Genomic DNA, 25,502 nt, shown 5'->3' on the forward strand with positions numbered 1-25,502 from the left:
GAAAAAGGGTACAGTAAGTCTGACTGCTTTAGGGCTGCAAATGATAATTATTTTGCAAATCGATAAATCTATCGATTTTTTTTCTTGATTAATCAATAAATAAACGCAGATCTAAATGTATAATTATTGCTCTAAGTGGGTTTCTCCGTCAGCTTAAATTATATTTTACAGTCCCTATACTGTAATTACTACATTAGTTGACAATTATGTCAATAATCCATTAATCACCATTAATCCAATTAATTGTATCAGCCCTAAACTGATTTTTTTTAACATACTAATATCATCAGGTACTGATAATGGGAGGAAATGTGAAAAACTTGACAAGCTTCTAAAATGTGTAAAAAGATGAGACAAAATCTGGTCAGGCTGGTTCCCAAGCAGCTGTTAACAACAGTAAAGAAGCTGCATAGATTTCCCATAGGAAGTGGGGGTGTTTCATATTAGACAAGAGCTCATCTAAGCCAATTAAGTCTAGGCAAAGGAGGAGGGTTGGCATTTTTAAATCATCAAGCATGGTAGGCATAACTGAATTTGTGTCTCCCATAGATTTATTTCTTCAGGAAGAACTCCAATAAAAGCTATAAATTAAAATGTAACAAATGAAAGCAAGAAAACTGAATACAAAGGGATTTAATTTTCCAGCATAAATGTAAATCCACATTTTGGAACGCTATAATCAAAGTCTATAAATCTGACTCATAGACCGTGGGCTTGCTTGAAAACAGCTGTAAGCAAACAAATACAAATAAAAATCTCCCAAACTGAAAGGCTTGGAGATAAACTCAGTCCAGGCAAACTATAAATGAAAACTAATTAGATATACTTTTTGGTAAAGCACTGCCATTTATGGCAACAAATAATTTAGTTGAAATACAAACATTTTAAAAAGTAGAATACAGCTATAATTGCAGAGTCGGGTGTATGAAAGACCAATCAGACATAGACCTGGGATCTCAAGAAGTCAAGTTCTACATTTAAAAAAAGGAAAAATTATAAGTATTATGTAGTGACAATAAATGTTCAAAGGAACTATTTTTTCCCCAAACATAACTCTTCTTTGATTTCCAGTTTGACCAACTTCACATGGCATTTTCAGTAATGTAGAATTAAATTCAAATGATATGGAAGACTGTTTTAAAAACTCCCTTGGTAGCCGTGAATAAAGGATGCCATACTTGTTAAAGGTTCTAGACAGGGGCCAACAGGGGCCAGTGCCACTGTAGGATTGTTACTGTCACCTTTACTGAAAACATACACTGCAAAAATTTAAAGCTACATAAGTCATTTTTTTTTTTAGATAAGTGTATTTTCCTTGGATTTGAGCAAGTAGGTTAGACAATTTACCAACTAAATGAGATGACTTAACTTCGAAATAAGAAAAATATGAGGAAAAATACTTATTACAGTAGTATATCACCATAATTACCTGCTCAAATTAAGTGTAAATATTCTTATGGGCTGCTCAGTGACACAGTGTGTAGCACTGCTGCCTTGCAGCAAGAAGGTTCCGGGTTCAATTCCCAGCCCCGGGTCTTTCTGTGTGGAGTTTACATGTTCTCCCTGAGCATACATGAGTTCTCTCCGGGTACTCTGGCTTCCTCCCACAGTCCTAAAACATGACTGTTAGGTTAAATGCCTTCTCTTAATTCTCCTAAGTGTGTGTCTGAATTTGTCTTTGTGTTGCCCTGCAATGGATTGGCGACCTGTCCAGTAAGCTGTCCAGAGTATTGTGTACCCTGCCTCTCGCTCATTCACATCTGGATATAGGCACCACCACTCCCCGCCACCCCGCTTGGGATAAGCGTGACGGAAAATGGATGGATGGATGGATTCTTATTTTAAGAATGAGTTCCTTTTTTTATATTAGTCTTTACAGTTTAATATAAGATTAATTTCTCATGATGACAATTGAGAATATAACTGACTTGTCCTTTGCACCGATTTCATATTTCACCTTTAAAATTTGCTCACTTAATATATTCATGTTATGCTCCTTTTTTTCATGTGCATGTTTTTTTTTCTGTGCCCCCTTCAAAAAAACACCAGCCTCATCCTGTCCCCTTCCAAAATTTGGTCTAGAACTGCATATATGTAAAGCATATATAATTAGCTTATTATTAACTAATGCAATATTTTACAGTTGTGTGTGTCAGTGTAAATTGCAATTGTGAAAAGGGTAAATTACATTTTGCTGATAAATTCTGAATTTAATTGATAGATCACTGGAATCTAGTTAAATTGACACAGTTGTGTTTTATCTTGAAAATCCGCAGCGGAAGTGACTCCGGCTGTGATGCTGCCTGTAGTCTGAGGGGGAGGGGCCTGAGCTGGTTGGGTCTGAGAGCAGATAGACTTACGTAGTCTTGGTTTATAGCCGCCTGCCTCTCTCTATGGACGGCTAGAGGGAAGAGGAGGGAGTCGCTGGGATTCTAGCTGTTGTTGTCGGCTTCGTGGTGCCTTCAGAGGGCCCGGTGATGATTTAATTCACGGAAAATCCCGGGTTTACGGAGCGGGAAACGGAGTAGAAGAAAGAAAGACGACGGGAGTCGGGCTAAAGGAGAAAGGAGGAGCAGCCGTTAGAGATGTGCGGTCGGGCCGAGATTGCTGCGGTAGGTAGGAAGGCAGGGAGCTCGGCAGCTACGTGTTGTTTTCTTCTCTGATAGTTTATGACTATGTGTGAAGAAAATAGAGAATGATACGTTAAAAGGCAGGGTGGTTATGACTGATACCCCCTTTTTTTGTTGTTTTTTTTCCACGGAGAAAATGAGCCATAATTCATCTGTTGTCGGCCCAGGCAGAGTGCTAGCAGCCGCCGGCCCCGTTTCCACGCTGGAAAAACAGTCTAACGCTCCTTCTTACACCGCTAGCCGGGTTTGCTGCTTTAACACCTTCCTCTCCTAAACAAACTAGGCTCAGAAGTGGGGGATTTGTTTTCCTCCAGCAGCTCACAGGCCTGTCGGCTGATTTTACATCATCCTGGATTCAAATAAACAGCATCCAGGCTGAAGAGAAGAAGATGCTAATTTAAAGTTATCCAGGGTTTTAAAAAGTTCAGTTGAAAAAAAAAAAAAAAAAACTTTTTCAAGCACAGCAAGGATCATTAACCATTAGCGCTGCTAATGATTAATTCACTCCCAGTTATTCTCCCATCTGTATCTAAAACACTACAACATCATGAATATATAAAGACCAAACTTATTTGTTTTTCTTTTATTCTTTTTTCTCGCTGTCTGCTTTGGATTTCTTCTAGAAATTAATAGATCTGAATCTGTTAATTTAATATAATTTTAATAATTGCGATTTCTCCCTGTCATTAAAATAGGCGCAAAGAACTATTATTAAATATAATCCTATATTTTGTTCCAGCATAGAGTTTACTATTTTAAGTAAAAAACGTATGTTTTCCATTGAGTTAGTCAGCTTTTTAAAGTTTTTGGAAGATATAATAATAGGTAATGATATTAGAATAGCTTTGGATGCTTTTAAATCTACACTTTTATCAATTTCTTCTTTTTAAATACTTATTAGAGCATTCTAGAAAATATGATTTCACCTGAAGGTGCATTAAAACAAATAAAATGTTTCCAAGATAAAGTATGTTGGTTTAAAGACCAAGGCGATAATAGTTGAGATCTGGGGGTTGGTTACATTAAAAATGTATATGTCTGAACATTGATATTGAATTAATGTTTGCACTTTTTACCCGGTAGAAAAAAGTTACTGTGTAAAGACATCTGAGTTGGTCTAAACATCAAATTAATCCTGGTATAAAATATTTTCACCACTGACAGCAGCAAGTCTGCATATTGTATAAAAAAACACCTGGTTGCATTATGTTTTTTTATATATATATATATTTTTTTATGAAACATTACAGTAAATTTCTTAAATTAGACTGTAAATCATGTCCCATTTTAATAGAATCTGGACGTCTCACTCATGTAGTCATGAATGATTTTGCCAGGAAATAAATCAGCAATCTTACTTCATACTAGGAACAAGAAAGGATTTCTTATCTAGAAAAAATACATATTCTGATTTTTCGCTACTTTACTTTATCATTCAAAATTTATATTTAATGCGAATAAAAGGTTTTTTAGGGGTGCTGGTCCATATCACCAATAAGGTAATATGTTCACAAATTTGTAACCTTGTTTTATTCTTTTAATCACTAAGATAAATATAGTGTGGATTTAAATTGTGTTTAAAGTTAATCTAAAGTGCCTGAAATATATTAAAACTAACTGAATATTGCATTTAACTGTCATGTGCTTTAGTAATATTGGTAAGATAGAAGCTGTGATGCTGATTGCGATTCGGTATATTACACCGCCCTTCTTCCAGTGTTATTTAAAGCTTCTGTCTTCTGGTTTTAACTCCTTAGTCCTCACAGCAGTATGATGTAAGTATAGGATTGTAATACTCAGGGGGACTGTTGTTTCATGGGTCCTCCCTCTCCTCCTGCTCTAGGTAACCCTGTCTAGGCCTGGACTGAGCAGATTGTTCTGAGAGGAAACGGATAACAAACAGGGGAAGTGAACATGGCTGGGACCTCTGGCTTCTTTTCCAACGGACCTGTTCCGTGGATGGACAACGACGCGGAGATGAACAACCTCTACCGAGACCTGGAGCTGGGCACAGTACTGACTCTATTTTACTCTAAGAAATCCCAGAGGCCGGAGAGACGGACTTTTCAAGTAAAATTGGAGACCCGGACTATAACCTGGACGCGAAGCACCGACAAAATAGAAGGAGAGAGTGAGTACCTTACAGAGACACACTCGCACAGTAAAAGCTGTTGATCCTCCTGTGAACTGTGTTAACATGGAATGGTGTTTGTGGCCGAACTGGTTTGTGTGCTTGAAAGTGAACATGGTGAAAAATGAACTCTGGTAATCTGACAGTATGGTTTTGCTTTCAAAAGCCTCCTAATCTGTATTTGTTTCTTAGTACATAAAAAAAAAAGATTTTGTTTATCTGGGCTGACAGGTCTGACCAGCACTTATCCAGTTTTAAAGTCTAGACGTCGCTATCAACAATGCCTGCTGCTGAACTCAGTGTGGTTTGCATTATCCGAATGAGGAGTTTTCTTGAGAGGAACATGATAAACATGGTATCCAGGCGACCAAAATAAACCAGTACTGCACCTGTTAAAATAGCTTTTAGGAAATTCTCAATTGCTCAGCTGGTTTATTTTTATTTCATTTTAATTTGATTGGTTCCTGTTTATATATACAAGTAAACAAAGCATACCATCTCGGTATTTACAAATAACTCAATGGGTGTCAAATTGGTATCTAAAGAAAGAGGAACTGATTAGGAACCAAGAAAGGATTTATTTGCCTGTACTTCTGTATTCATGCTGTGGGAGTGCTCATTACTTTGATATCATGCAGTTGTATTATTGTTTAGTTGTGTTATTTGGCCTGTTATTAGCCTATAAAGACAATAGTGCTCATGGATATCCAGCTGGTGATGGGTAGCACTCCTTTAGACATGAAACCCGACCAGCCCTTATTTTGACTCCAGGAAGGTCTGAGGTTCTGGCGAAATACCTTATTAACTGATCAATGCTTTTGGCCAAAAGCACTGATCAACTAAAAAAGCTGTTTTCCCATGACATCACTTCATCAGGAGTCTTCCTTTAAGCTGGGCATTCACTGTGCGATATTTTCAATCGTTGCACGCAGCTACAGCTCAAACTGTACGATGAAATCACAGGTTTTAAAAGTTCACAGCTCATGTTGCATGTATTCATACTGTGAGGCCCGATGTTCTGATGCGATCTACCTACTCACGCTGCACATCTAAAAAAAAAAAACATCTGTCAGACTCTGTGCCGAGAGATGGCGCTGGTCGCTTGTCACTCTAGAAGACGAACTCCCGTATTTGCACATGCGCAGTGCTCGGGGTTCTGGCAAATCTGCTCGTAGCTCTGCTTCAGTAGCAGGATTTGTCCACAAACGCCTCACAACAGCCAGCTGCATTTAAAGAGGTGGTCCTGAGAGGCTAATGGCCTGTAGTAACCCCTTTACTCTACACGACACAGGACGCAATGTGAGGCTGAAAGTTGGCCCGATCGAAAAAATTCTTGCACGACTGGAGAATTGGCCCGAAAAAGGCAAAAAAATCGTACAGTGTATGTCTAGCTTTAGCCAGCTGATTTGTTCGACGCCTAAGCCTTTGGCAGCGCTATGATAATAATTAAATATCAACATGTATCTATCGCAATATAATTTCATTCAAAAATGCTGGTATGACCTCTAAACGCATTTTTAGTATTCCGATTAAATGCTCAGCAGCAGGTTAAGCGCCTACACGGGACTTTTTAGCAAAAACATGAGCTGCTGTACCTGGCAAAAGCCGTCATAGAAAATGTCTGATTTTCAACGTCTAATAAATGATGTGTAAACTGATTAGCAAATGCTAATCAAACAATGTTCGGTCTTTTATTAATTTTTTTTTTCCCAGCTTTGATTTTCATTACTATGTCACAAGTACAGAGCAAGGAAATTCACTCTTTGCATTTAACCCATCCCCTTTGGGGAGCAATGGGCTGCCATTGTGCTGCTCCCGGGGAGCAGTGTGGGGTTAAGGGTTCATTGCTCAGGGACCCAGAGTGGTAGTCTGTGGGAGTGGGACTCGAACCCAGAACTCAAACCTCTATGCCCTAACCACTAGATAAGGTAACTCCCCTATCTAGAGTTGGAGTCGGAATTGAAGAGCTAAGAAAAGAGGAGTTTTAACTGAGCTAAACTTTGCTATGATAAAAGTTTGATTCAAGTTAGGAAGCATTAACCTTGTGTTGCAAGCTGGATTGTTGCAAGATCTGAGTTTTCAGTCTCACAACAAATAACCTAGAATTCAGTTCTACACATATCAATCTGGCTACTGTAAGGCTAAGGAAGCGTAACTCATGTTGTCAATATTCGCCCTATTTAGGTTAAAAAATTAGGCTGGAATCTATTTTTTTTTACTAAAGATAAAATAAACCAAACTTTCATTAACAAAGAGAAGAACACAAGTAATGACTATTACAGCTGGAAGCTGCGGCACGAGTGAGAGGAATTCTTAAAGACTTATTTAAAAAAATAAAAACTGGTAAAGCTCTGCATTCAATGCCAATGAATATCAGACATTGGATGCTTTAGAAATTAGAGGGGACCTTTAGTTTACTCTTTTTTTAGAGATAGTTATGAGTTTTGCTAATTTATTTAATTTGTGACCATAGATTTCAGGCTTAGGTGAAGAAAAAACAAATAAAGGAGGGAATAACGGAGAAACTGAAAAAAATCATGAAGCCTTGGACTAATATATATGGAGAGAGAGAAAGTGAGAGCTGATTGCCTTGTTCTATGTTCTTTACGCTATTCAGCTTTTAGCTCCAAACAAAAAAAAAAGGTCAATGTGTTATTATTATTTTTTGTTATTAATATTTATTATTATTTCTAAAATGTTATATTGAAAGAGTTTCATAGAGGTGGTTAAACAATTTTCATAAGTTTGTGCAGGCATCTTTTCGCATAATTCATGTTGTTTATATCGGAATATAATATCAGTAATTAATCATTAATAAATATCAGAATTACATTGTCAACCACAAATGAGTTTAGACCGTATAGTCCTCATAGCTGTACTATTCCAGATAGGCTTAAGTTCTACTCAGTCTAATGTGGTGTCCCTTTCTAAATACAGTTAAAGTTTTAAAACAACACCTTGTTAGTTAAGCAGTTTCTAATCCAAAACTTTAATGAAATCTTGGTATACTTTAATAGCAATAAAAAACGTCTCGACCCACTTTATGTTACATCTAATAATCTAAAACTTTTTTTTATCGTTTTGGGGGGAAATCAAGATCAGAAAGTGTTTCTCCTTTTGTCTTCTAAGTCGGTGCTTTCATGCAGCTGGAGATCTGGACTGTTTTCCATCACTTCCATTGCTTACATTTTTTATCCCCCAGTGCTTTTGATTTAATGATTGGTTCTGGAGAATATCAAGCAAAAGCGTCTTTATTTTAGGAAAGTTATTTGTCAAGATAACTCTATGCATACGTTTTTGTTTTGTTTTGTTTTTTTGCATCAGAACTGATTTACACAACTGCTTTGGTTCACTCAATGTAGAGATATGACTGTTTAAAGAACTGTTGTGTAGCGTATTTATAACAGTTAAGTTTACAGAGAAGAAAAATCCAGGGTCATCAATGGAAGACCTACGTAATGATTTGTTTCCCCTACCTCTGCTGTTAATAAGAATTTATAGTAAGGCTGCCTGGCTGAAGACACGCAGACCTTTGGTAAATCTTTTAAGTCCCCTCTCAGTGGGGTTGTAGCATGGCTCATGCACGGCTGTGCTCTGCTAGAATATGAAGGAAGAAAAAAGAAAAGAGAATGAAATGGACAGTTTAGTTGCATTTCTAATAGCATCATCATTTTCTTAGCAGAGAAGGGTTCATGAAGCCTTGTGGTATGAGCTCATAGCTGATATTCGATACTCATGGTGAAGTGAAATTAGCTTAGGCTGTTTATTAATGTACAGGAATAGAATCTTTGGGATTTGCTGGAAGCATGTCATCAATCAGGGTCGGTCTGGTATATTTACCGCTTATCCTATCATTGGTGTTGAAAGAATGATGCCTGTTAATCGTTGAAAGAAGAAGCTCTCAACTTTGATGCAGTTTAAACCTGCTTTATCTCTCATTTTCCTTTTAGCTCATGTTGAACCAAATAACCGACAGCGCTACTTTGTGGTTTTTGCACGATACGGTGCTTTAAAATCTAAGTGTGGTTTGACAAAGCAGGAGGTGGTCATGATACTTGTCAGTATCAATTTAGGAAATATTAGCACCTTGTGTCGAAATAAAGACAGTGTGGATTTTCTTTTTTTAGGAGGTGACAGTTCTGACTAAAGTTGCGTGTAAGGTTAGCGTCCAAAATAGGTTTGTTGCAACATCATGCTCAGTAGATCTCCTGTGTATCTAAGAGATCATCTGTAGACATTCTGGTCCTCTGCTGAGCGCGGTGGTGATAACAGGCGACATGGGCGTGCATCAAAGTCTTCTGCCACTTCTAACCTCTGTGACCAAGCAAGATGTGAAGTGAAACGAGTGTTGTTTTTACTTTTAGAGTTTATAGCACTGTGTTCGGCCATTCCTTCATGATAGATCTTGTGTAGTTTTGTATTTCGGAGAGAAATTACTCCATTAACCTGAACGTACCCTTCTCTGTTTCTACTGTCTAAACATTAACCTACGGTAATGGCCTGTATTTCTTCACTGAAAAATATTATCTAAGCAGAGTATATGTACTTTTATGTACTTTCCTGATTTTATATTTTACATTTAAATCATTATAATACGTTAGCAAAACCAATGACCTATAGATAGCCCTGAAAGGGACTTTGGATAAACTCCATTGATACTGTAGACAGTGCTTTGTTTAAGATGTTTTTTTTTTTTTTTTTAAGATTTCTCTCTTTCATAGCCTCGTTTTAGTCTTGATGTGTGGTGCTCTGTTTGTTAATAGAAACTTGTTGTAATTTGCACTTCTCATCTGTTGAAAAAGCAACACAGACCTCGGCCCTATATTGTTTTGTTTTTTTTACCTGGGCACAGCGAGTATTGACAACACTAGTAACATTTGAACTAAGAGTGAAACAATTAATCAGATTAATCGTGATTTATGGATTACTGAAATAATCAACTAAATTAATAATTGATTAATAGTTAACTGGAGTGTAGAGACTCTAAATCCTGCCTTTAGCTGACAGAGCATCCCACCATGAGCAGCGATTATAACAAAATTGTAAAGAAAAAACAAAACAAACATATTTACCGTATTTTCACGACTATAAGGCGCACATAAATGTCTTTTTTTTTTCCCTCAAAATGTGCGGTGCGCCCTTTGGTGCGGTGCGCCCTATGTGTGTTGCAAGTGCGACTTTTGAGACCACCTCATAGAGGAGATGATGAAAGAGTGGCTTAATGTAAGGAGACCAGGTGTTTTTTTTCCACTCATCACCACACCATCGCTGTTAATCTGACTCCATGCGTGCCCATCTCACAGCTGATGTGAAAAAGATGGTGAAACAAATTAATGCGCTCGCTGTGAACCGGACGCAGCAGGTGCAGCAGAAGCAGCGAGTTTACATTCAAAGTCAACGGTTGACGAGCGTACAGGCGCAGCAAAAGGTCCCGCAGCGCGTTTTGAGCAGCAGGCGCAGCGCTTTGGGAGCGCACCGCCAACGCGCTGCTGCTGCTCGAGATGGAAAAATTGAAGTTTTGCTGCTGGAAGCGCCGCATCAACGAATCAGAGAAGCTGATCTGGGAGCTGACAGCGAGACAGACACAGCGCTCTGATGACATATTAAGGCAAATGGAAAGGGCTGGATGGATGAGGAGATGATGAAAGCTTGGCTGAGGCAGGTATGTGAGGAGAACAGGTGTTTTTTTCCACGCATCACCATCGCTGCGTGCCCATCTCACAGCCGATGTGAAAAACATGGTGAAAAAAAATAAACGCTGTGCTCGCCGTTATCTCGGGGGTCTGACAAAGGAACTTCAACCGCTCGACATCGGTGTGAAGCGGCCGTTCAAAGTAAGGCTGCGAGCGGCGTGGGAGCGATGGGTGGCAGACTGAAACCACAGTTTCAGGATAAGTGGAAGGCAGCGCCGTGCAAGTTACGCCACCGTTTGCGGATGGATTGTAGATGCTTGGACTAACGTGTCTGCTGGCTCTGTTGTTCAAGCTTTTGCAAAAGCCGGCATTATTTCTGAGGAGCTGCGCTGCACGGAAAGTGACTGACAGCGAAGAAGGGGAAATTGGCATGTCTGATTTAGTGCAGCTGTTTAATTCAGAAACAGAGGATGAGGACTTTGATGGGTTTGATTAATACTTTGTAATAAATACATGAATAAAGCACAAACATACTCAGTTTTGCTCCCGCTCTATTTTTCTACCTGAAAACTTAATTCAACAGCAGCCTCTGGGCGGGTCTCCTCCTCTTCACCGCGGTGGCTGGCAGGTGTTTTTTCATCTAAATAATCTAAATCTTGCAGCTATATTTGCTGTGATCAGTGGGAATAAAGTAGTTTTAATATGTTTTTAAGTGAGAAAGTCCACCTGAAAACTTAATAATTGCAGTCAGTTCATCCAGATTATCTATTTCTGTCGGAGCCGCTCAGACCCCCACATACCAGCGGTGCACCGACAGCAGAAATCCCTTCATCAGCAGCCTCTAGGCTGGGTAGCCTCCGGGTTCATGCAGTGGCTGGCAGGTGTTTTTCATCTAAATAATTTTAGCTGCAGGCACCAGGATACCGGTAATAAAAGCGAACATATTCCGTCGGCAGGTTTCAGGATTTTACGTTAATTTAGGAGTGATCACAGCGCTGTGTCATCTGCGATGTGTCTGTCTCACGGCCAGCTCCCAAGTTTGATTAATACTTTGTAATAAATACATGAATAAAGCACAATCATACTCAGTTTTGGGCCCGCTGTATTTTTAAATATGCAGTAGAGCTATTTAAAGGTAGTAGAGGACATGTACCTGTATATTAAAAAAACGCGCCCTATAGTCCGGTGCGCCTTATGTGTGTGTTAAATACAGAAATGGGACACATAACTGGGACTGCGCCTTTTAGTACGGTGCGCCTTATGGTCGTGAAAATACGGTAAAAAACTTTTTTTTCGTCTGGTAATATTCTTTATCCAGAACTCCTCAAGTGGAAAAGTTTTATTTTCACCTGGCTTAATTTCGTAATAAGTATTCTTTGAGCAACCTTTTTTCGACAGATTAATCAATTTGTAAAATAATCTTCAGCTGCAGCCTTAATTTGAACCAAACGTTTATCAGAATCAGAATCAGAAATACTTTAATAATCCCAGAGGGAAATTACTTTTCTCTTTTGTTACACGCTCCAGTTACAGTTTTATATATATACATATATATATATACACACACACATCATGGCAACAATCAGCTCAGTCAAAACAAAATTAGTCGATTCACACATTCCATGTCTCTGGATGGCTCTCTGTCATGATGACAAGTTCTTCTGTGCTCAGCTCTTCTCCCCTGACAACAGCGTTAAACTGAGTGACATTCTTTCTAAGGTTCTGTACAGAACCGTGTTCATCGCATTCATCAGACGCCAATATCCCAGACATTCGTTGAGGCGGCTTCTGCCGGGTACGGCTCATCCACAACGGGGACATTTGTTGATGTTATCATGGGTGCTCATTTTGTTGCTAAAACTTACTGCGCTGCAGCTGAGCACCACAGCCTACAGCTGCAGAGCGGGGTTCCCTGTCTAGGGGCGTACGTCATCACTCGCGTAGCTTTGGCTCTTTTAGTTGCAAAGTGCTTTATTTTTCTAGCTTTGGGCTCAGTTAATTTAATTCATTGCTACGTTATTTACTGGTAAAAATAAGAAACCTTTTTGAAACTTGTAAGACCTTTATTAAGCTAAATTTTTCAATCATAAAAACAACTGTTTCATTTATTTGTAAAGTTGATGTGTATCTTTCTTCCTGTAGCAATACGTTTTTCTGCAGTTTTCAGAGATCTGTTTAGGTTAAGGGGGATGAAAGGTTGGTGATCCAGTGTTAGAAATACACTTCAGGCAACATTTTCATTTTTTTTACCCAGAGGATTCTGCTTCCTATCAAGTTTCAATTCCAATTCTTTTAAAGAGACAGTAATCATAAAGGTTTACGTGTTTTAAATGAGCTAGAAGCTAGATAACCTGAGTTGTGTACAAATGAAAAAGTCTAAAACCATTCTAATTTTGATTCTATAAGTATTTAACTTTTTTTTTTATAAAAGTTACTTTAAATGATCACATGGTTACTTTTAATCATTAATTCCCCTTAAGCCACACTTTGGAAAGCTGCTGCACAATCTGGTAACAGCACACAATCCTGCGGATTCTTCTTCTCTGGTATTGGTGACTGCCTTTCCTTATAAACAGACTGGGCATAGAAATTTATTGATTTATCAAAATCTTACATTTAATTTAAATGATTCCAGATAATCGGAAATTCTAAAAGGGGATTTAATTTATTCTAAGTGGCCAACCCAGTTACGGTGTTCACAGCAAAGACTGTTGCTCTTAAGTGGTGTGCCTTTATTGGAAACGGAACCAGTTTTGATTTACTGACCTACTTATTACCAATCAGAATTATCAAGCTAAAAAAAAGTCTTATGCTAATCAGCACCCCATATTTCTGTACCTTTCTATTGATGGCAGACCTGAGCTTGTCTGCTGAAGCTAATTGCTTAGCCGTTGTCTGAAAACACCTTTGCTTTGTATATTTATTTATAATTTTCTTAAGGTAATTAATCTTAATATGAAACCAAACTTACCTCGCTAAGGCTTGACAGTATGTTGTAAAAATATATAATCTTAATTCTTTTAATACTGTTTGGAAAACAATACTTGGTATCTTTAACGTACAATTTATCTTTAATTTATTGTTGAATGGTTGATGGCTGAAGCAAATATCCACACTTAGATTGGTGTCCAAGGTTCTGATTGATTGCTGAAAAAAGTCACATAAGGAAGAAAATTGAGGATTAATCATAATATTTCCAGTGTTGCCATTGCATGATTTTCTCACATCCATTGGCCGTTAATTCTACAAAATATGGAGTCATAACATAGATGAATCAGCAGTATGTGATGTTGATTCTCAGCAGTGTGGGGAGATTTTTGAAGTAGTTTCCTGCAGGATTCAGACTTAGTTAACAAAAGATCTTCCCATTAATGTGATAAATCTGGATGTGGTCACTTATTGCACTGGAGCAGATGTACGAGATCAGAAAATGTTTAGTCATTATGTTATAAATACAATATATCAGTGTTACCAAGGATCACAGCAGTTTACTGTCTTACATTCTACCTGTTTTCATATCAATTAGTCATATTTTGACTGTTCTGACAGTCTGACCACATCACACCACACATCTGCTAACTCTCTTCTCTGCAGTTTTTACCACCAACTTGTTCACAGAAGCTCTGTACTGTTTCATTTTAGACTCATATTCAGCACTTTCTGCATCATTGAACCAGATTGCCTTTTAAAAAGAAACTCAATTTCAAGTGGCTTGTTAAATAACGCCACTCAGCAACTTTCTGGTTTCTTCAGACGTGTGCTAAAACAACACAGCTACAAAGTAAGTATTTTCTGATCAGTTTGATCTTCCCTGCTGGCTTCGCCTGGCACAGCTGAGTTACAGTGGTGGTCTGTCAGGCTTATTGATGTTCATTTGGCTTTCTTCTCTTACCCGGAGAAATTGACACATTAATCTTCATCATATATGGTCACAGCTGGACCTGTCCTGAGCTCAGCCCATTTTCAGCGGTCGTGTACTTATTGTTGTGTTTTATTCCACGTTTCTAGAATATAACATGAAAATGAATGTTAAGTTCTCAAGCCCATTCACAGATTAAATAAAAATCTCTAAATATATCATGAAATGCCCCATTTAAGCAAATATTATTTAACAAATAGGGTCATTTTCATTTGATACTTTCTGTGCTTGTACTTTGTAGAAATGCAGGTGTTGCCTACTTATTATTTGTGGAAATTTCTTGTCGCCGTGACCCGCTTTTTCTACTCGTCCTGCTAAGGAGGGGCACATGCTCTCTCAGGTCAAACCTCTTCTAGCTGACACACTTCTAGTGGTTGTTTTACCCGCATTTCAATGTTTTATGAGATCTTCATCAACAAATTGGTAAAACATTAGCATACACCCAGAAAGACAGTTGTAAAAAAACAGAAATGGCGCTTGAAATAACTCCATGAAAATGTTGCCAGTTTTCTTTTTATTCCAGCTCTGCGGCTGAAATGGTTTATTTGAAGTGTACTGAGGAAGGTTACAGAAATATTGTTGGCAACTTGGAGTCTCCAGTTGAACTAGACCCCAGTTTTCCTTAAGGTCCACGCTTTGTCTGTATATCTGCTGATTAGGGCTAGGTAATATGACCTCAAATCAATATCACCATAGATCAGGCAGTTTTACCTCGATAACAATAAATGTTCTGGCTCCTCTATCAAAAATTCCATTTATTTCAATTCAATTCGAAAATACTTTATTAATCCCAAAGGGACATTAAATAATTTCCCTATATAATAAAGGCATGTGCAGGAAATGCAACTGATCTATTCATAATTTAGTTATTTTATTTATAATTTATTTAACAATTCACATTACATAATACATTTGAATTAAATATAAAAGTCTTTAAACATTCAACAATGTCTCATTGAACAGGAGACAAATGTTACCTTACAAACATTTTTGCGCAAAGATAGTGGAGCCTTTTGCACATCTTTGAACTCAAAAGCATGGTTGGATGTTGGTGGTGGAGGCTTGATGTGTTACTTTGGATATTCCAGACAGTTTTCTGTCACTTTTGCTCAATATATAAGGTGTAATTCTGCTGCCACCGAACTGAGCATGCAGTGAGAACAGTGTGCATCATTTCAACTCGCACAAAGCCGCCTGCTGCACACTTAACTTTAACAACGCGACCCCGACTTCTTCTCTGCTCGCTCAGCTTCATTTCTGCTCTCGTTCGGCTCGACAGGATTAACTGATATAATTTCGTTTACAGCTGTGTTAGACGCTTCTTCTCTGGGCTCATCCACCATTCTCTTTGTTTACGCTTCTGACTGGATCAGCGGAGTCACATGATTACACACAGGCTGCAGTGTCTTAAAGGGGAAGGAAATACCAACCAACCTAGTACACGAAAAAAACTAAATTCTGTTTATTTCTTTTACCGACATGAAAAAATTGTTGTCGTTTATCATGGTGAATATAAGTAATGGTAAAAATCGTCCAGCCCTACTGCTGATACTATTGTGCTACCACAGCACTTTCTACTTTAATGTTATTCTTTTATTTTAGAAGAATCCTTGTTTGCGCACTGAGCGATTTGCAAACGACGTTCGGGAGAAAATCAATGTTTGATTTTCTCCGGGCCTTACAATTCCTGATCGGGAGGTGGTCGTGAGAGGCTTATTGCCCCTCGTAACCCCCTGTACACTACACGACTCACGACGCATGATCAGGCTGAAAGTCGGCCCGATCGAAAGATTCTCACACGACTGGAGAATCGCCCCGAAAATTGCACAGTGTGCGCCCAGCTTAAAGGGTAAACACTCCTACTGTTTTTTTTTGTTTGTTTTTGTTTTTAGAGCTTTTAACCTTACTTTATTTTAGTTTAACTCTTTAATTTAACTCTGTCAGCAGGACTTGGTTTGGAAAATGTTGTAGTTTTGCTTCTAGAGTAAAATATTTCCCACGCATCAGACATGTTGTGATTAAAAGTTGGTTAACCACAGTGCTGGGCGCGATGCTCACCTCCTGACCAATGTGTTATTGTGAACGTGGTGCAAATGTATTGGAGGAGGAACTACAGCAGTGTTTTGCAGGAATACCTGTAGTTCAGTCACTCCTCTGGCTAACTCCTGTGGTTCAGATCAGTTCCCTATTGTTCCACAAGGGGAAATTTGGTGCACAGCAGGAATCAGAGAGTCAAATAACTACAGTTGTGCTTGAAAGTTTACATACCCTTCCATTAAAGACAGAAGAAAATCAGCTGCTAGTAAAATGAATTGAAATTGACAAAAATAATAATGAATAAAAATAATAAAGGATGGAAATCATGAAATTTGTTGTATACATAGAATGTAAATATTTATAAATAAACCAGTAAACAAGCCTGATGCAGCTCCTGATCTATAATGTAGAGCAACACTTTCAGGCAATCATAAAATCAGCTGTTTTCTGTAAGGTTCAGAAAATGTTCAGCATGGCTTCTGCGCCTATTGGCGAGTGTTGGTTCACTGTTCACAAACACTTTATTTGTCTGGAAGAGTTTGTTTTTTAGAATTGTTATTATCCAATTCAAATGCAAAATCAATATTTTATTTTCCTAAATTAACATTTAGTAAATGTTTATTATTATTATTTATAATTTTTTTTTTTTGTGTGTGTTATTTGAATTACTTGTGTAAATTTTTTATTTTTTCTTAATGGGGGGGAATGTATGTAAAATTTCAAGCACAACTGTACATATAATCCTACCTTAAAAATGATGTGTATCTCCTTTGCTTGGGTTAAACTGTTAAATGGTTAATCATCACAATCCTCGAGAATTAAGTCTCCTCATGATTCCAAATATGTAGCGACGTCATCCTGCTGTAGCAGTGACACCATCCTGCAGAGAAATATCAGCTGTGCTACTGGCATCAACACCTTGGTTTATAGATGTTTGAGATCTTGCTGTTTTTCAGTGTTGTCCTGTTTCTCTGACTGTGACTGGCTGGATGTGCTCTCTTCATCCTCTGACATGGGAGCTGGCTCAGAGATCGTCTGCCTGGCTGTGTGTTTCCTGAACGGGGCCGCCTTTTACAGCTGCTTTTAGTATCTCTGCTTCTGTCTCATTGAACCCTGGTCGGCCTCGGCAAAAAAGCTGCTCACACTGAGCCTGGTTCTGCTGGAGGTTTCTTCCTGTTAAAAGGGAGTTTTTCCTCTCCACTGTCGCTACAAGCATGCTCAGTGTGAGGGATTGCCTTCGAGTCAATGAGTCGATGCAATCAACTGGTTTTCCTTAGACAAAAAGCTTTGAATCAATTTGACTGTATAATCTGGTGAAATGTAAAGTGCCTTTAGATGACATGTGTTGTGAATTGGCGCTATAGAAATAAACTGAATTGAAATTGAATTAAATCATCCTCCAGCTATTTCCAGTCTTCTTTGTCTTTTAAAAGGAAGTAACTTCTGTTTGCAGATCATGTGACTTGTGTGATACGAAAAAAGCTTTGCAAAAAAAAAATAATTTCGTTACAACTGAAAAGCCACCTCATAGAAGTGTAAAAACCTTTTGCAGATAAACTAGTTTTCTTTATTTTTATTTGTGTTGTTTTCATTTAACAACTTTATTTTCACAATTACAATTTGATGGTTAAAGAGGCATTACAGAGTTTTCTAATGTTACTGCCATCTGTGGTCAAAACATGGAACTGCAGCAATTTTTTTTAAAATGTTTTTAACTTTTTCACATTGCATGGAGTTGCCATTGTTGTCCGAGTTCAGCTGGATGCTTCTGAGTATCCACAAAATCCATCTTGAATATAGAATTTCAGTTGTTTGCTTGGTTGGACCCATTCAACAAGGACGCGCTTGACATCACATCCACACAATGGCATGGGAACTTCTGACCTGAAGTAAATTAAGAAAAATAGGATACAGGGTCAAATAAAAAGGCAATTTAGAGATATATTTAAATAAAAACACACAAAACGTAGGTTTTGTTTATTTTGAGTATCCTTTTAACTGTAACTTTTCTTTTTTGTCCTAGATTAAATAAACCTTTTTAAACTAATTTCAAGCATAATCCACATATACACACAATTTCCACACTTGATAATAATCAAACATAGCAGCAAAGTGAATGACTCCAATCTATAAATAGACTGTTCTATGTTCTAAATACGCTAAAGCTTTGAATTGACTTAGGATAGATAATCCTCATGAAAACCTTTAAATATTTTGACTTAAAATGACTGAAAGTGCTGCCTAACAGTTACATCAGCCTCCCTGCACTCAGCGGATGTCTGCTGGCTGTCTAGTGGGTGAAGTACACTGAGATGCGAGGTATGACTGGCAAGCTGTGAGAAGACCTCATTTCTTAAATGCACAACAAAAGAGCGTGCACACTGTCACCTATGCACTAGCACAGATGTGGTGTGTAGGCGACAAAAGCACAGGATGTGTGGTAGGGGGGCAGGAAGAGAAGCAGGAGCTGAAACAAACGTGTGCGTTTTCAGCAGGAGAGCCCCGCTTAGGGTTTTCAAAAGCTAAATGTTATCCCAACAGGGGGCCATTGATATGTTTTCATTTACAGCCTTTAGTCTTCCAGGCTGCTTATTAACCTCCTCAACACACACTTTACACAATTTTCATTCTGCTTTCTTCCTTTAAGATGAATCTATGTGCAGTTTATTTGTGCTTTCTAGTTAGCTCAGTTTCCTGTTTGATAATTGATGGTTTAGAAGTTTATTGAAGAGAATTTTTTTGTTGTTGCTATTTTTACACACATCTATATATCTATATGTTGTGGTTTGGCTCATGTGATAAGGAAAGTATATACATCAAGTATGTTGATCTGTTAGCTCGACGGTTATTTCTAACACTGTGGAAAGAAAAGGTTTTAAGTATAAAATTGAAGAAAAGTGATTCTTAAGCTTGAAGCTGTTTCAGTTACTGGCATAAAATAAAAATGTTGTCACATGATTGTCATGATTGTCATTTAAGGGCTTAGAAGTGGAAATGTTTTCCTTAGTAAGCTGTTTTTTCCCATTTCTCCAAAGTAATATCACAATAGCTTCTACAGTTGCAGTGATTATAGTAAAAAACGTATTTATGACTTATGATATAGCAATTTAGTTATAGTTTTTAAGTTCTTACTGTTCAGAATGTGAGAGAAATGTGATACAATGACGATACGATACATATTGGCATATGACACCCTGCTATTTAATAGCATACAGGTATAGGGAGCTGATATTAGCTGTCCAGTTTTGTCTGAAAATTTTAGAAATATTGAATATTTATGTTTCCATGAGAAATAGTTTAACAGATATGAAAAGTTTTTTATACTTAAGCAGCTTTGCAACATTTTCATGCAATAGCAGTAATAAGATATTTAGTTTAACCAATTATTTATTCAAGGCTTATTTCATGTTTTTGTACACAGGGTTTTGCAGGCCTTCATCATCTCCTTGCCTTAATAAAGCAGCATTTAGATTAGATTTCATCATAAAACCTCAGTTATGTAGTAAAAAAGCTGTACTTATGTATCACCTTTTCAAGTCAGGGTGGAACTCCCAACACTTTACTCTAGATTTAGTCATTCACACACTGACACTGATTGTGGTAAGCTAAATTGTAGCCACAGCTGCCCTGTGGAACACTGACACAAGCAAGGCTGCTGTAGTCAGGCGCCACTGGACCATCTGACCACAAGTAGGGGATGTGAGTGGAGTGCGCAGAGTGGGAGTTTAACTGACAACTCTTCAGATGGAGGATGAACTAGGAATGGTTTTGAAAAGAAATGGCTGCCTTCTAATTCACTGTCTTCTGTGACTCTCCAGTTGACATTCGAGAGATCAAGGAGATCCGTTCTGGTCAGAAGTCCCGGGAGTTTGAGCGCTATGTGGAGGACTCAGCGGTACGGCTCGATGCCTTCTGCTTTGTTATTCTATACGGCACAGAGTTTCGCCTTAAATCCCTCAGCTTGGCAGGTATGCACACCAGCATTAACACATGCAGATTATATCTTGGTCAATCACAAATCTCAATCTTTAAGGATGTTTACCGTATATAACCACTGCTTTTTATATGTAGTGCCCAGAATTATATCTGACCTGTGCACCTTTCTACCTGCTTTTTTCAGCAACATCTGATGAGGAGATGTCCATGTGGGTTAAGGGGTTAACCTGGCTTGTGGCTGACACATTGAAGTCACCAACACCATTACAAGTAGAAAGGTAACTCTACAGCAAATATATATACCTCAACCAGCTTCCATGGAATATTTGGTGAATTGACATTATCTTTGTCATACTCATCTGATTCTTTTTATTTATTCTCCTCTAGGTGGTTACGCAAGCAGTTCTATGCTGTTGATCGCAATAGAGAGGACAGGTGAGTTGGCTCAGGTGATAGTTAACTACAAAGTTACATTGATTACAGCAACACTGCTTAGTTTTTTGGTGAACCAGTTGTGTTTGCTGTTTTCAGTGCACTTTTACTGATGAATTTTAGATGATCAGGAACAGCTCAAAGTATGCAAAACGTACTATAAGCCTCTAAGGTATTAAAAAAAGGCTACATATTCAAAATATTTAGGACTGTATTTAAAGCTCAGTGTTTAGTGCTAATTGACTGTTGGTTTGCAATTCAGTAAAATGCCATTTGTTATCATCTAAAAGTATAATTTTTATGTTTTTACTTCTGCAAATTAGCATTGACTTTCATAGTGTGTCCAGATAATGTTTCTCTTGTTACCTGTTTAATGTTGTCACCCTTTATTTTAACCAGAATTGGTTGTGAAGCAGATAGTTGGAATGGAAAAAAAAAAGTCCCAAACAACCCATCCGGTTCTGGTAAAATAAAAAAAATCCAAAGTCCAAAACTATTGATAGATTAATTTACAAACTAAAAAAAGAAGGGGGACTAAACTGGTTTCTTGTGGAACTCTTATTTCAAACACAAAAATTTTACTCGTCACTTAAAAAACAACCACAAAATTCCAAGGAAAATGACTAAATTCATCAGAGCAATTTTTTGCTTTATGAGAGTGTAGAGAAGGGCTATCGAAAGTGCAGCAGATGGTTGTCTGGGGCACTTGCAATAATTTCAAGTGGTTCCAGACTGCAGTTAAAAAAAAAAAAATTGAAAAATTTTAAGAAAATATTTTAGGGCCAGATTTTGTTCTGATAATTTAAAATCTTCTTAAAATGCTAAATCTAAGTTTAAATAATTTTTTTTTAAAAAGCCTAATGAGTTTTGTTAAGAACTGTCAGGCATCTAAAAGCTTACTGTTTTTTTATGCGCTCAATATTAGCTTTACCCTCTTTCGTCAAGAATTACTGCATCAATGTGGCATTGCATGCAGGCAATCATTCAGTGAGACTGCTGAGGTATAATGGAAACCCAGGTTAGAGAATTGGGTTCTGGTCAGGCCAGTTTGGTAGTCATTAAACCAACTAACCAACTTTTTTTTTAGTGGTGTCTGTTAATTAACATATTAGTCTAGATTTTCTGAAATAAGCAACAAAAGAAACCTGACACGTTTTTGCAATATCTAGTAGAATTTCTCAAACATTCAGCAGATAAATCGATATTACCAAAAATTGATGTTTAAGCTTAATTGGATGGTAAGATTGTCAATTTTTAGTAATTAATAACATGTTTGACTTTCATTTTAAACTCATAAATTAGAATAACAAGCATATGTTATGTTAATCTACCTTTTGCAAAAAGTTTGGACTTAGATGAAAGAATGTATTTATCAATAAGTGTGTTTTATCAAATACCTTTTTCTGATCTAAAAACGCAACAGCTACAGAACCCGACTGTTTTAATAATATGAAGTAGATTGAGCATTTTTTCCCTGAGTAATAGGTGTTTTTGACAGAGCTTAGTTTAGGTGTAGTGAAGGAACTGACCCAAGAGCCACACACTAGCAACTCTTCCTGCAGCAGGAAACAGACTGCAGAGGACGAAGGAGATGTGCAGAGATGTTTGTCTGTAAAATCCCTGTCTTTGTTATTTTTTAAGGCTTTTCTCATCCCTTGCCAAAAATCCAGACTCTGTAGTAGAGAACCAAAGGAATAAAAAAAAAAACAACAAACATTTTTTTTTAATCTAACATGATGGTTTCTAAACTCACAAGATTTTACATGGATTTACATTCTCTTGCATTTTAATGTTCAATAATTCTTTTTTTTTTTTTTTTATAAAATGTGCATGTGTGTGTGTGTAGGATATCCTGCAAGGATCTGAAGAACATGCTGAGCCAGGTCAACTACAGGGTGCCAAACATGAGGTTCATCAAAGACAAACTTCCGGTAACCTCTCTCTGTCTTATCTCAGACCACCTTTCCCTCCATCTCCCTGCCCACTTCCTTTCACTAGAAGATTTACATTCTTTTTTTTCACTAAGTTTTTTTTCCTTACGTTTCCATCCTTCTGCTCTTGTTTTTTAAGGACTCTGAAAACAGGAATGGAGACGTGACCTTCAGCCAGTTCGCCCAGCTTTATCGTAACCTAATGTTTGACGCTCAGAAAAATGTAAGTGCAGACCCTTTATGTGTTCCCATCACTTTTAGCCTCCGGCACGTCCTGCGTTCAGGCTACTGAGGCTCACATCATCCCCCATCTCTGTGTTCTCAAATGGCCACAAGATCAATATGCACCAGCTAAAACCCACCAAACCCCTCTAGTGGAGGCCATTAGGACACACAGATGAGTAAGCAGCCAGGCTCTGGTCACACTTTAAATGGATGACCCCATTGGCCTCAGCCAACCTCAGGAAGTCTGTGTCTGTCTGTAGCACTGTGATGGAAACTTACAGAAATTTACTTTTCTTTTTTACTCCTTTTTCAGGTGGAGATCCCGTTTATGCAAAAGTAGGTCCTCAAAGCAACATATTCAGATATAAGCATTCTTTTTTTGTTGTTGCTTTTTGGGTAGAAGTTTTTTCTTTATCTACTTAAATGAAGCGTTGTTTCCTTTATCAGGTTTATTGATAGACCAGAGCAGAGGATCACCTTGGAGAACTTTAAGAGTTTCCTCCTTGAATCTCAAAAGGTAAGTTCCTAGCTATTGAACATATCGCATATTTCCATTTGGCCTGCTCTTGCTAATATATCAATATTGTGTTTTTTGGTTATTAAGGAACTGTGGGCCACAGACAACAACAAGGTTCAAGAGTTTATGTTTGGTTACCTGAAAGATCCTCTCCGAGAAGTGGAGCAGCCATACTTTCAACCAGATGAGGTATAGATGTTATTATCTTTTTTCTTTGGGTTCTACTGTAATGGAAACTTTCAAAATATTTTACAAGTTAAGTTTTCCGATACCCCTCTCTATGCTGTTTGTGTGGGTGGGATATTAATCAGAGAATGACAAGGACACCGGTTTAAAATACCTTCTCCCCCACAGTAAAAAAGGTTATTTACCATGATGCTGTATGACAGTTCTGTAGAAAGCGAGGGATGCGTTTGTGGTTGCAACTTATTTCCCTGTAAAAGGAAATGAATCTGGCGAGGCAGGGGATGCTGCCTTAAAGGGGAACACCATTTTTTTTTTTTTTACATTGGCCCCTTGATTTTGCGCTATTACATCATGTTCTACTCACCCATATTAGTTTTGTGTTGTTCTGGGCTGTCCGAAGATATTCGGTTTTGTAATATCCAAATAACATCTTCCTATGGGCAACAAGTTGAAGGCACAAACTAAACTGTTCATAATTTATTCTTTATGGTACGCCAGCATTCATAACATGTAAGCGAATCACTGTCCCCCAGACATTCACGGTTATATATTTTATATATATATTTTTTTAAAACAAAGCTCAAAATGACACAAAACTAATATGAGAGAGTAGAACATGATTTAATAACGTAAAATCAAGGGGCCAATGTAAAAAAAAAAAAAAAAAAAAGGCGTTCTCCTTTAAGTTCTAAAAGTTCAAAAGGAAGAGTCCTTGGCTCTGCTACATCAAGTATTTGGATGGACCACTAATTCACCTCAGTTTATTGAAGTTTTACTTTGTTTGCAAAATTTTTCACACTTACCTTACAATGAAAGAATCCTCCAAAACCCACCAGAGTGATGAATTTAAGACAAGGTAGCAACAAATATGAAGACTCCTAAGAGAGAGGCCTCATTTCCTGTACAGAAGCAGTTCTAGCAGAACTACCTCCTGCATGAACTCTCACTTCACAGATAATATATTGACTTATTTCTGTTGATGTTGAACTAAGAAACATTTAAGATCTAGATAAACATTATTCAGGTTTGTGATTCTCTTAAATATATTCAGTGATTTCTTTAAACACATTGGCTTGGCATTTTATTTTAAGGCCGATGCTGAAACTGATTATTATGACATCAATCTAACTGATCCTCAATTATTTGCTGCTGATTTAATGTTTTGAAATTTATTTTTGAGGTTGTGGCAATTTTTGAAGAAGAAAAAAATAATAACAAATGTGCAGAAGTCTAAATTCAAACAAAAATAAACATTTTGTAACAAGCAAACAAAACAGTAAAAAGGGAATGTAGGGAGCAGCAATGATTGTGCTTCACGTGATCCAAGGCATGGCTGCTGAATGCACTAAAAATAATCAGGAAACTCATGTACAAATAAGCTGATGTCAGAGCAAGATAACAATTATCGAACAAAAATATTGGGCGAGCGAGGTTTTGGTCTAGCTCTAATAGCAATAAATCAAAGGGGAAAAAAACACTAGTGGTGCTTTCAGGGAATGCAGATAACACTCATTCTAAAATGGAAAAAAAAAATTTAAACTTGCCAATATATTGGGTTCACCCATTGTTGCATTTGCAGTTAGAGCATGATATTGAATGAAAATTTGATTTGTTTAATTGCTGAGATTTACAAGCAGGACCCCATCTAAACTGGTCCCCAAATTTAATTAGAGGTATAATCGCCTATTTGACAAACAGTTTATTTTCTTAAATGTTCTCTGTTTCGTGTATAAGAATCCATTTCAGGTTTGATAGCTTCTCAATTTATGTTAACGAAGGGAAAAAGCTTTGTGAAGATGCTGATTTCATTTTTTAGCAGATCTTGGATCCTTCCTCCACCGCCAAATCTCAGCAGTACCTGCTTTCATGACCATGTAATTGGGTGACAGGCAAACCTGCTTTATCTTCAGGCCATCTATTGTCCC

The 25,502-nt window shown here is 37.6% G+C and overlaps 1 protein-coding gene across 1 annotated transcript in view; it reads left to right on the forward strand.

Moving 5' to 3' along the window:
* Positions 1-2,345: 2,345 nt before the first annotated feature.
* plcg1 (phospholipase C, gamma 1) overlaps positions 2,346-25,502 on the forward strand; it is a 43,534-nt gene continuing 20,377 nt past the window's right edge. Inside the window, exons 1-10 of the mRNA XM_038271338.1 lie at positions 2,346-2,612; positions 4,474-4,761; positions 20,169-20,318; positions 20,471-20,564; positions 20,674-20,721; positions 22,565-22,649; positions 22,789-22,872; positions 23,188-23,210; positions 23,322-23,391; positions 23,479-23,580. Of these exons, the coding sequence (XP_038127266.1) occupies positions 4,545-4,761; positions 20,169-20,318; positions 20,471-20,564; positions 20,674-20,721; positions 22,565-22,649; positions 22,789-22,872; positions 23,188-23,210; positions 23,322-23,391; positions 23,479-23,580 (873 nt within the window). The 5' untranslated portion in view covers positions 2,346-2,612; positions 4,474-4,544. The remainder of the gene's footprint in view (positions 2,613-4,473; positions 4,762-20,168; positions 20,319-20,470; positions 20,565-20,673; positions 20,722-22,564; positions 22,650-22,788; positions 22,873-23,187; positions 23,211-23,321; positions 23,392-23,478; positions 23,581-25,502) is intronic.

The sequence above is a fragment of the Cyprinodon tularosa genome, unplaced genomic scaffold, assembly GCF_016077235.1.
Source record: "Cyprinodon tularosa strain WSP-4 unplaced genomic scaffold, ASM1607723v1 ctg8, whole genome shotgun sequence".
Taxonomy (NCBI): Eukaryota; Metazoa; Chordata; class Actinopteri; order Cyprinodontiformes; family Cyprinodontidae; genus Cyprinodon; species Cyprinodon tularosa.